The sequence below is a fragment of the Epinephelus fuscoguttatus genome, linkage group LG11 (assembly GCF_011397635.1).
Source record: "Epinephelus fuscoguttatus linkage group LG11, E.fuscoguttatus.final_Chr_v1".
Lineage (NCBI taxonomy): Eukaryota > Metazoa > Chordata > Actinopteri > Perciformes > Serranidae > Epinephelus > Epinephelus fuscoguttatus.
In genome coordinates, this window is record NC_064762.1 from 16,344,547 (window position 1) to 16,357,187 (window position 12,641).

Consider the following 12,641-nt stretch of genomic DNA (forward strand, 5'->3'; position numbering starts at 1 on the left):
GCCCTAATGCTGGACTCGGCTGTTTAACAGATGTGGCTCAAACGCATTCCCAGTCTGTGCCGCCTTCTTGTTCTTTGTCTCGATGCTGCACTTATTCATATAGGCCTTTTCTGTGCACATGTGCTGGCTTGGCTTGATTATGTTTGACTTAGCAAGTCAGTCCGGTACAGCAGGGATTTGCGTATCCATACAACAGTGCTACCTGCTTGAGGGTGTGTCTTTAACTAATGACGTGCTTGTGATCCTAGAGAGGGTGTTTCTGTCCGCCCGGCTGGTGTCATTGTTGTCACAGCTCTCTTGTGCAGTTGTCAGACTTTTCTAAGTTTCTGTCTACACTGCGTGAGTATGCCTGAAGCCCATTTCCTCCAGTATGCTTGCAGTGACTTAGAAGGTGTAGTTCTGCCAGAGGGCAATGGAGCGTTCTGCCACGTGAAGAAGTAGAATATTTGTAGTCTGCATAATCTGGTTGAAATTCAAATACATTTTTTAAGTCCCTAAAGATCTAATAATCAATAAAGTGTAGCCAAAGTCATGCAATAAAAGCAAATAATATGGTCAAAGTTGTCACATTAAGGTGTATTGACTGATTCATGACGTCAACTCATGCATTGAGTGAGTCTTAAAAGTGTCTGGTAGCCTTTGAGCCTCACATTGAATAAGTTTACTTTATGCATCGGCCTTCTGTTCCTCTATTTGCGTCATGTATAATGATGACAAAGCCCATCTTACATCACCGCAACTCAGCTTGGAGGTGGTCAGTGTGCTTCGGCTCATACCTGGAGATCCCGGGCATGACTTGGCACGGCTTGGGATGCATTGTTGCCTTTAAACTCGCAATGGAAATGCAAATCAATGCAGCATGGTTTGACTTGGCACTAGGGATGTGCACGAGTAGTCGACTAAGATTTATTAAGCGTTGCTACCATTGCTGCTCAGTTTTTATGGGGCGCTACAAGTGTGTTAGGGAAGTGGATTGGCATGCAAGACTAAGCAGTCGCTTTGATCATCAACGGCTCCCCCTGTCTGTCTTTAACACACACAAACGCACATGTGCTCTCAGATTCGATGGCTGGAACTGCATGCATGCGACTGGCACAAGTCTGCAGCTGTTTGCAGACGTTCATTGGGAAAAGTATGTCTGAGCCACACGTACACTCACACTGGCAAGACGTCTTCTTGCTGTGCTGAGAGAGGTACTTGGGTGCACAGTAGATCCCTACAAGCCTGGATGTATGTGTGTGTCAATTTGCATGCACACTCTTGCATGAGAGAGTAGTGGGAAAAGGTGGTTAACAATTTCTAATGGCTCCTGTGATGTATGCAATATTTTTTTCAGACATTGTTTAACTGTATAGATTAGTTTGTGCTCGGTTTTGACAGTTTGTTGAGTGTTCTCTTATTCTCGGACAAGTTGACTAGTTAAGTTTAAACTTCTGTTTAAGTGTCAGGGAAGTTAGACATGAGGAACATCTCTATTCGGCACCGCCAAAAGTGTCAGTAGAAAAGCTATATAAAGTGTGTGTGTAGGAAATAAACCCGATGTTCTCTGCTTTGGTGCTGAAATACAAACGAACAAATGTGGCTGACTTAGAGCCATACTTAAGCTTGAGTCAGCTGCTGCTTTGGGGTGAGAGGTGAGGGGTCAAAGGTCAATACCTGCTTCACTTTTTCCCTTTGTCTCTGTGGATAAACCGCACTCACACATGACTCTTGGACACACACATGCACACACACACATTCACACACATACTTTTAATTGCATACACGCAGGAAGGGGTGTCTGAGAGTGGTGTTCCCAGCTAAGCCGGCAGCTTTTACTAGAGAATAATAGAAGTGACACACACACACACACACACACACACACACACACACACACACAGTAGAATAATAGATGTTGGAATAATGGAGCACGTGGCCACAGGAATGAGGAGATTTGTCTTCAAACCAGAGTGAATTGACAAGAGTTGACTCCAGGGGTTTGGACCAGCTTAGCCGCTGTCTAACAACTCCACACAGGACCCTGAGTGTGCGTCCTCCAAAGGGCTGTCCCAGAGAGGCCAAATATTGGCCTTGAGTGTTTGAAATAGCAGTGTTATCCCTGACTAGAGATTGCTATCTTGATTCACACACACACCCATAAATACACAAATATGCTTTATTCCCTTCAGGCCATGAGATAATGTTGTTTACTGATTCTAGTCTGACAGTTAAGTGTTAGGCATATGCGTACAAACATACAGACACATGGACGCCCAATTTTCTGGCCGATTTAACCTTTCAATGAAGACCTAAGGCGACACTGACCAGCAGAGGAGACAGGACTTTACTCATGAAAGGAATTTCAGTCTGATGGTGACCCCATGTGGTCAGAAGTAGTAATTGCACTTCAACAAGCATGTGGAAAATGTATATTTATTGCAGTACTGAACATCATTTTCAAATTGTTAAAAATGTGGAGCACTAGTTGCATATCTTTTTAAAGAGTTGCCTTTAAAAAACATTAAAACCAATTATGTCTCATCACCATCTTGTTTGCAAAATGTGACAAATAAAGTAAAGATTAGGAAAAGAAGATAAAGAGCACAACAGTTTCAAAGAAACATATTAGTACTGCAGCTGTCGATGACTTTAATGTTGATTAATCTGTTGATTTTTTTTTTTTTCTCAGTTAAAGTAGAAAATGTTGAAAAATGGCGTTTATAATGTCCCAAAATCATAATCAAATGGTTGTTTAATACGTTTTTGTGGATATATTCATTGACTGATCATTCGTCCTCTAAAACCTACCTATTCTGTTGGCAGCTGGCAGGCCACATTCGGCCCAGAGGCAACCTCCAAGTGGCCCAGCATGTATAAATCTGATATATGACAAAATATACATACATATACAGAGTATGGAAATAACTAACGAGTGAGCCCCCTAGTCTCCTTCTCACTTCTGTTGAGAATTGCTTTCGCGCTTCGTGGTTCAGGCAGGTTGTACGGATCAGGTAATGTCACCACCCATTGTATTTTTCACAAATCAACGTTTTTCTCATATGACACAGTTCTGACCATGCTAAGTAGCTTGTCAAACAATCTGCGCTGTGGTCAGATAGTCAAAAAATGACCTCCTGTGGCTTTTCCTAAACACCTTTCCTTGACCTCAGTGTACGTTTCATGAGGTGAGGTGGGTTTGAGTGTGTGGGAGATGGGGAGAGAAGGAGGGAGATACTGGTAGAGAGAGAGATGGTGTGTTATTGGTTACTTGGTTACTTGCCACTTGTTGTGGTTCCTTGCATCCATAGCTCTTTTTTATTCTGTTTCTGTACTTCGTGATGTGCCTGGGTCTGTGATGTGACCAAAAATATCTACAATATATCACAGCAAGAGGGTCCCTAGTTTGAACCCTGAGGTGGGGGAGCCCCTTTGTGCAGAGTTTGCATGTTCTCCCCGTGTCAGCTGCTAGCTCCCACAGTCCAAGGACATGCAGGTTAACTGGTGACTCTAAATTGTCCGTAGGTGTGAATGTGAGTGTGAATGGTTGTCTGTCTCTATGTGTCAGCGCTGCGATAGTCTGGTGACCTGTCCAGGGTGTACCCTGCCTCTCACCTAATGTCAGCTGGGATAGGCTCCAGCCCCCCACAAACCTCAACAGGATAAGCAGTTCTAGAAAATGAATGAATAGATAGTATATTCTTTATTGCAAAAGTGGAACAATAAATACTGATATTTGTTTTTGCTCCATCCATTTGCATTTGTTTAAAATTCAGCATTGCTAAAAGCTTTGAAATTGGCTGCTAAAATATCCTAGTTGTAAAATCTGGCCCAATTGAATTTGTAACCCTGATCCAAAACATTATACATATTATAGACAAAGAGATAAATATTGGAATATAAATAATTTGAAGGGATGATAGAATCAATTCTAGATTATTTCCTGTGGCAACACTTATCTTGTGTTTAGAAGTATCTACAAATGACTCAGACTCAACAGTTTGCAGAGCTCCAGAGGGAATGAAGGGCCATCAGGAGCACTATCCCCCACCACCAGAGGGCTGTTGCTGGGCCACCAGCCCTGCCCTGGTCCACCCTTCGCCCCCCTGGAGGTCTGAAGTTGCTAGGCAGCTAACCTGATAGAGGGACATTTCATACAGTCTGACTCACAGTTTCCTCATCCTCTGATCTATTATCATGTGGATTAGTCACTGTTATTCTCTGTCATCTCCTTCCTCCCCACACTGTGGTTTAGTCAAGGTTGAGTTACATTAAAAAAAGGCTTTTTGTACTGATAGCTTGTGTGTGTGGAGATGTGTATCTTGCTTATGAATGTGCGTCTGCTCTTTCATACAATCTATACTGACACCTAACCTCCCATCACTCTTAGTGGCACCTTAAGTGCATCATACCACCATATGAGGTTAGTCTATGGACTCTGGTGACCCTTTTGGGGCGCAGATGGCTAACTGAGTGAGTTGTCCCACACACACACACACACACACACACACACACACACACACAGTCACACCACAGTATATGCATATGGATATTTGTGGTAAATTTTCCCCTCTCTGGCCACACACACCACACAACATATGCAAGCACTATACATTAATCTCATCCCCCCACACACAAATCATGCGGTTTCTATGACACACCACATAAACACAGTCTCCTGTGTATTACTGTCAGTGTGAATGACGCATCACCTCTTTGCAAAGCCTCATGGGAGTCTGAAGAGGTTGCCTGCTCTACACTCTCTTGCTACATGCACTCAAGATACCAAAACACAATTTAATGTTGCTTTTTGGTCACAGGTCAGCACCGGTGCTCTTTATTAATCCTGTTAATGAATGTGTCTGCTGAAGGGCTGACAGTGAAGGACGACTGTAGGACAACTTCAGAGAAAATGTAAGGTTTCAGATTTCCTGCTTGAAAGCAGTTTGGAATGAAAAACATTCAGTAAAACTCAACATCACTTTACTTTTCCATGTTTATCTGTAGCATTTTTATCTCACAAGCATAATGTGTGTTTTTAAAAACACAAAAGGTGGTGATAAAAACAGATGATAAACATGGAGGATTAAGTAATCATTAAAGATACTTTAGGCAACAGCATGTCAAAGAGATTAAGATAAAGAAAGATGAATGAGGCAGTCAGACTTGCTGCCAGTGGAGGTGAAGGCTGAGCTCTTAGGTTCAAAGAGAGGTCAGGGTTCAGAGTTTGCAGCCTTACAGGTCAAACAGTAGTCAGGACGTGACGGCAGATAATTGTGTCTTCAGTGTTGTGTGAAGATAAGAATAGGATGCAGGGCACACACTCAGGAAGGAAGGAAGTTTAAGGATGTGATATTACATCTAATCAATGAAAACAAAACAATGAAAGTCAGAATCACTTTTGTCTTTGTTTGTTAACCTCACTGCCCTCAGTTCTTGATACTGTCTGCATTTCCATACAGTATACACTCACAGGCATAGATGTTGGGGGGTAATGCAGGGGACACCTTAATTTTTAGATCATCTGCCTTTTTTCTCTCTAATAATAACATGACAGTAGCAGATGACTTGTATTTTGACAAAATTAAAGACTTTTACACCATAAATTAATGCAGAAAAAGCAAAAATATGTGCATAGAATTTCCTGAATGCAGGAAATTGGGTGTCTAACGCTTGACATTTTCTAGCGGAGGACCCCTATACCCCCTGTTTCATGTGTGTGTGTGTGTGTCCAAATGTTGAAACCAGACATACGCAGCTTGTATATACTACTACGTTAAGCTAAGTTCACACTATATGACTTTCAAATTTGTTAAATCGCTGATCACTGTTCACACCACAGAACTTGCTGTCTTGTATCGGGAGTCTTGAAGTTGTTATGGTTTTCACACTACATGCCTTACCGGCGACAGGATGTCCCACACTACAAGACCTTACATCAGGAGGAATCCCCAAAGAGTATGTCATGTGATGTGCGAACCTAACTAGAATCTGGGGTCAGTGGGTTGCTCACTAGAATATATCAAAGTAAAAAGGTGACAAAGCAACGTTTGGCATATGTTATTCGGATAATAACTCATAGAAACATTGTGTGCAATAGTCCACCTTCCACCTTCATTTCCTTCTCTCTGTTACTTCCTCTCTCTCCCTCTCAAACCTACACACACCTTGGAAAGTGCCACAGCACTGCATGTCTCTGTCCTCAACCCTTGTCTTGTGCTCTTACTGGCTGTATCTTGCTGACAAAGCCCCACACAGGTCCAGATATTTAGCATGCTAGATATCTTGGTGAGTTCTCTCAGCTGGTGTCTTCTTCAAACAGTTAACACAGCGCTCAAACGGCAATTCTAAGTGCCAAGCCAGCGCCGATTTCTGTCGGGCTTTTGTCAGGGAGCTCCAAAAACAGTGAGTCAGGGCTAAAGTCATGCAGTGTGAACTACTATGGAATCTTGGCATCTTTCCAAGAAAAAACAGCTTGTAGATATCAGTTATTTAGAACTTTTATTTTGTTTTTCATGAACAAAAAGGTAGTGTATACATTTCCTTTTTTCCCCAGCACATTTATACATATTCAGAAATTACTTAAACATAAAAAGCAAATGGCGTAGAAATCCACTCTGACATCTTAACCCATTGGTTAAAAGAAGCAATTCTTAAATAGAAAAACACAGAAAATAATAGTAATTGTCCACTCCACATTATAATCACACAGATGAAGTATAGGTGCAAAATATGTTCCCCAGACAATGACATATAATGTATATATGTGATGTGTGCATAGGGAGAAAAGTAAAGATTTGGCAGAGCCCTACTGGATGATAAACCTCATTGCATTAATAAAGCCATAACAGGACTCCATCTTTCAGTAAAGACGGATTTTTGTTATCTATTGAAACGTATTTAACAGCTGTTCGTTAACAGCTTATATTAATGAGCTTTTATTCTGTTGTTTTATTGTGATGTATTAATGAAGGATGTGGGTGTCTGACCAACCCTATAAACACTCTGTGTACCATGAAAGCACAGTTCTGCGCAAATGCAGTGGAAAAGGTACAGTGTGTAAGCATTTGCTGGTATACGCTACACAAATGCAGTGGTGCATCTCACAAGTGTGTGTGTCAAAGTAGGGAGAAGAGGCCCTCCTTACCCTTGGGTGAAAATTCCAACAACTCCTGTAGGCACCTAATATAGAACGTACAATACACACACACACACACACACACATGCACACCCGCTGCTTGAGCATAGTTTCCTTGACTTCTGTTACTTCCCTGGAGGTTTACTCTAATTTAAACCAGAAGTGATATACGTCTAACTCTGACCCTTAAACCATCGCCGAAGACCAACTTTAATTAATGTTCCATTGATCTGAAGGGAGTGAAGCTAATTTGGGGAAACCAGTGTCCCAAAGAGACAAGCTGTCCTGATTCAACAGGAATGACTTGATATTTGTTTCCCAATCTGGCCTTTGTCAAACACACCCCCACACACGTACACACAAACATAAACTCCCATATAACTGTCCCAGTAAATGTGGGGTGCTGTCTGGTAATAAAAGCCTTCCGCTGCGGTGTAGCTGAACCCCTGTGTTTAACTGGCTCTGTGAATGTGTTACCGCTGAGAGACACACTCTGCGAAACTGTACTTACTGGGATTTGGGATTTGGCAGACGCACTCAGCCAAGGCTTTTGTGTTTTTTAGGGGGGGAGAGGGAGACAATTGTAGACTCATGGATTCACTAAATGCTATGTTTGTGTGTTGGCTGTGTGCGCTCGCATGTGTTGCATCCAGGTAGGCTTGCTTATCTGCTATATTTACCCTTTGTGTGTCAGTGTCTGGTCAGTGTGTATCGATGTCAAGCCTCTGATGTCTGATTGAGTTACTTGGCAACCAGGTCGCATGTCACCATCTCCTGTCTGTGTCACGTTATTGGTGACAGTGTGTCGAGTGTGTGTGCGCTAAGGTGAAATGTATGCTTTTCACCTTTCCTGCTGTTTATTTAGCAGGATGTATAATTTGGTTGGCTCAGCACGTTCTTATTTGGAGTTAAATTGCAGGATTTAGTTTTCGGACTCAGATGTTTCATTTTCATAATCAGCGGTTTCAAAGGACCGTCTCATTCACTCCGTCCACGTTGTCATCTGTTTCTTCGTTTTTCTTTTAACTTGCTTTCTTTGAGATATCTCACTGTGTCTTTTGATGCAAGAGTGTGAATCCAGTTTGTCATCTAATAACCTTTAATCTTATGATTTTATGTAATTTAGCTTTAATTACGCCAGTAGCTTAACTTTAGTCTGTCAGTGTCTGGTCGTATGTTTACTCTGTCTCCCGACTCCTTTCTTATCATGTGTGAGAGGAATGTCCCAAACTGACTCTTTGACCTGTACAGGCTGTTTTAAACAGCAGCTTATGTAGGGTCTGTAACGTTTCACTGCTAATGACTGCAACATGCCTCTAATGGTATCGGCATGTTTATGTTACATATCGCTTCCTTGATACTGTATCTTGCCTGGGACTGACAGTATCTGGTGCTGAAATGATGCTATTTAAATTATTGCTAAATTAACTGTAAACTGAGATTGTTTCCACCAGTGTAGGCATTTTGTGCTCAGTAACATCACTAGGGAAGAAAATGACTAGTATGTGATGCAGTACATCTGCGGATATACTGTTTATATATATATATATATATATATATATATATATATATATATATATATATATACACATATATCTGTATGTATATATGTACACACTTGTACGATCATGTTGATACAGACTTGATATTGGAATTTCTTGAAGACATTTAGTGTCTAAATCCACTACCGTCAAATTCATACTTCTTTATTTTAATGTTATCTCATCTCACTCTCAAGTCCCTAATTTTATTATTGTCTCATTTTGATGAGTGGATAATTTATTTATTACTGGACTAAAGCTGATATTGGTAGATATGCTTGATTTAATGCAAATTTTACAGCAAATTTTGAACCCTCTCAAATTTATTGGAGGGTCTGTTAGTATAAACACCACGCAAAAATTATATATCATTAAAAGGTTTTCTGATACTGTCACTTAATCAGTGGTGATGGTAAACTTTGGAGTAATACAGGTCCATAATTTGGCTCATAATCAGTGAGAAACGGACAACAAACTGCTAATTTACAAGGTCCCAAAATTACTGATTGCTCCTTTAAAGTCCACATATTTGTTAAGTTTCACAATTAGGCAATAGAAATCTGATGAATTTCTGACGAGAAGCGGCCAAACCAAAGCTGTTAAATGACATCAGACATCAGGTTGAACATATTGATTACTGTCACTGCTGTGTGCAGCTTTAAGGGCATGAAAACAGGATGATTTATGAAAAGGAAGTGAGGTGGGGGTGAACCAGGATGCTGACCTAATATGATGACCTTTGACTTTCCAATTCCCTTTGGGGGGGTTACGGTACTAAAAGAGCTTTTCTTCCTGAAAAGAGGAAATCAATACACTGAACTGGTCTGTTTTTTGCTCGGTATTTATGGTAGATTGTCTTTCATTTTTGGCTTCTATGAGTGTAAGTATTTTCCTCACCAAGTCAGTTAACATCTTGCTCTTTGCTTTTTTAATCACTTGTTTTCATTTCATACTTAAACAGTCCCTTTATCGCTGCACAGGAGAGAGCATTGCAGGTTAATTATTAAAGGACTGTGGCCTTATGTGTCATCAATGCGGACAAAGGTCTTAAAATATGTGTGTGTGTGTGTGTGTGTGTGTTACATGTTTTAAGTCAAGCTGGGGCATCAGTAGCAGGCAGTTGTCCCTTTGTGTAAACAGCAAGTGCTGAGATAGATTTCCCCTCAAAAGGGAAAAAGAAAATGAGGTTGGGGACCTGACAGAGCGATGGGTGTTTAAGTCTAGGTTTACACCACATCCTAGCCACAAATCTGGGCTCAGCTTTCAGCAGTGTAATGAATCCTCTGAAGGAGATCCACAAATAGGAGTTATAGCTTCAAATCAGACATAAGTTACTTCCTGTAAATTTCTGTCTTCAGGTTTAATGAAGGAACAAGGAAGTGAAAGGGATTGATTAGGGTTGTACATGGTTACTGTGTGCACCACACACTTGAACACAAACGTGCAGACACACACGCAGAACGCTGGTTTGTTGTCACACCTTGGTGGTCACACTCCCTCTGCGGTTACACTTGGGTGGGAACGTTCCACCTCCCTCACACACTTGTAGCGCCCCATAAAAAGTTTGTTTTTGTCCCTGAGGGCCTCTGTGTGCTTTTTTAGCCTACCTCAACTATATGTTGGGCAACTAAATATGAGTTGTGTGTATTATGCTTTACGAAAGAAAAAACACCAATTGCATATTTCTCTTAGATCTTTGACAACATGAATTCTCTAAATTTGTTGTGTAACCAGTTGCTTCCAGGACCTCAGGCAGAATGCTAGTTACTCTCATGCTCTAAGAATGTCTTTAAAAAGTCTTTGAATATAGAGCGCAGTGCCTTAACAGTCTAAAAATGTGTAGGTTTCCACATGCAGTGTGCGTCAAGAAAGGAATCAGTCCGACTTTGCAGATCTACAGTGCGTTCTCTCGTAGTCTGTAGCTGCTCAGGTCGCTTATTTAACTCTTACTGGCAGTTAAAATGTCGCACAGATGAAACACGACTCGCAATTATCACCACCAGCACCTGAGAGGGATTAAACGCTCCGTCTTTGTCTCCAATAAGGAAGCACCTGAGGGACTAGAGCCAACTAGGATAGCGAAGAACATAAACAGGAGGATAAGTGGAGAAAGAAAGGTGCGAGGGGAGGGAGGAAGGAGTGGTTGCCATGCCAGCAAATGAACGGATGGGAGGGGCAGAGATCAGGGATCACAGAAAACAGAAAGAAAGAGGGAGGGAAGGAAAGGAAGAAGGGACGGGCTGACTCGTATTTCAGCTCCGTGGCTACTAGGGTTGGGTGTAATCCTAACTCTACACTCACAACACACATAGTCAACTCTCACAGTCAGTCACACACTGACCAAGAATGAAGTTCGGGGAATCCTCATCAGCACACACTACTTATTAGCCTGCCTGTGCGTCACGCTGCATGCTCAGCAGGTGTGGATTTCCCCTCCTGATTCATGCTTTATCACCGATCAGCTGACTTGAGATTCAGATCCAGACGGCGACTTTGAACACCTGGACTTTTTTTTTTGTTTGTTTGTTTTTGTAAACGACATCAACGTTCTTAGCATGCCTCTCCCTCCAGTGTCGACAATACATCAGGGAATGCAGTCAAAACAGAAGAGAGAAGAAGAGGAAGAAGAAGGTGTTGACAAGTTTTCATGAAATTCTCTGGCAACCCTCCGAGGCGGCATCGTCTTTACCCCCTGGCATCTAAACACACACACACATAATAGAGGATCCGCTTTTGGAACTTGTGGCGGGAGGATTTCATATGCGAGTGTGTGCCTGTAACTTCATCAGGCTTGGAATAGACCCAGGGACGCTGACAGCTCTTAACCTCCTGGTCTGACCTGGCGCTGAAGACGGTGCGAGTCAGCTGGTGTGTGCGCTAACAACTGGAGATACTCAAGGACACACACGGTTGTAAACAACAACCGCTGACTCGCTGTGATTGAAAAGTATCTAAATGTAATTTGGAAACCTCTCTCCACCCCGTCATGCACCACAGAGGAATATTACAGCCAAGTGTGTGTATCTGAGTGTGTGCTGTAGAGGGGCGGTGATTTTCCAGATTGCTGGATTGCCTAATTATCCCTTTTGGGTTTGGGAATCACGCCCGGAGTCTTTTAAACACAAAGGACAAGAAGAAAGGAAAAGAGATGATTTAAGTCTGGCTTTTGGCTTATGACACAGAGATTAATTGAAGGAGAAAGGGGCTGGAAGTTGAGGCTGTCCGGGTCAGAGCCACGATGTGGAACTGTGCAACCAAAGTGGAGGAAAACTGGGTTATAGCTGAACGTCCTCCTGGAACTAATTTAATACTTGACATGGAATCCGAATAGTTTGAAGTATTTTCGTGTGCAGACCTGGATGCTGCATTCAGAAATGTTTGGAATCTCATGATCAGGACTAAGAGTGAATATCTGCCATCCAACGCAACATCTGAGGATTATTTCCCCAGGTGGTTTTAAAGACACACACCCTTGCATCTCGGACTTGCTTTATCGAAATTGAGGATGAGGGGGGAAAGGAGGTCAGCTTCCTTTCGCAAGGAGAAACCTGCGGGCCTGTCCCGCGCTCTCAGCTGGCTGAGTGTGTCCACCCTCTCGCGCCAGAGCAGACGCATCTTCCACAGCCAGAATGAGCTCCACTCCGTCCACAACCGCCAATCATACTCGCACACTCACCTGCATGCAGCGGATGGAGACGAGGATGATGACGATGATAACTGGGTGTATCAGCCTCAACACAAAATAGGTGAGAGAGGTGAAAGCAATGACAACACAAACTTTGTCGTTGGATATTGTGTTTGTTTGTCGTGCGTCTTTCAGTAGATGCAAAAAAACACATGGTATGTTTGTCTTGGCTGCATCACAGCTTGTCACAATGCTCGGAGCTCATTCGAATGGATTGTTGTTCTCACACTCAACCAGGAAGCGAGTGAATGACTTGTTTACTTGCACAAGCATAGCAAGAAGTGGGTCACTGTCTTTTTAT

The 12,641-nt window shown here is 42.2% G+C and overlaps 1 protein-coding gene across 7 annotated transcripts in view; it reads left to right on the plus strand.

Moving 5' to 3' along the window:
- Positions 1 to 12,641, plus strand: part of nhsl1b (NHS-like 1b) — a 140,205-nt gene that overhangs the window by 51,787 nt on the left and 75,777 nt on the right. Inside the window, exon 1 of one of the 7 annotated variants that reach the window (XM_049590902.1) lies at positions 10,975 to 12,401. The exons of 5 other annotated variants lie outside the window; for them this stretch is intronic. In XM_049590902.1, the coding sequence (XP_049446859.1) occupies positions 12,161 to 12,401 (241 nt within the window). In that variant the 5' untranslated portion in view covers positions 10,975 to 12,160. Of the gene's footprint in view, positions 1 to 10,974; positions 12,402 to 12,641 lie in introns of those variants that run through there. One more of the 7 variants, XM_049590910.1, reaches the window with a different exon arrangement.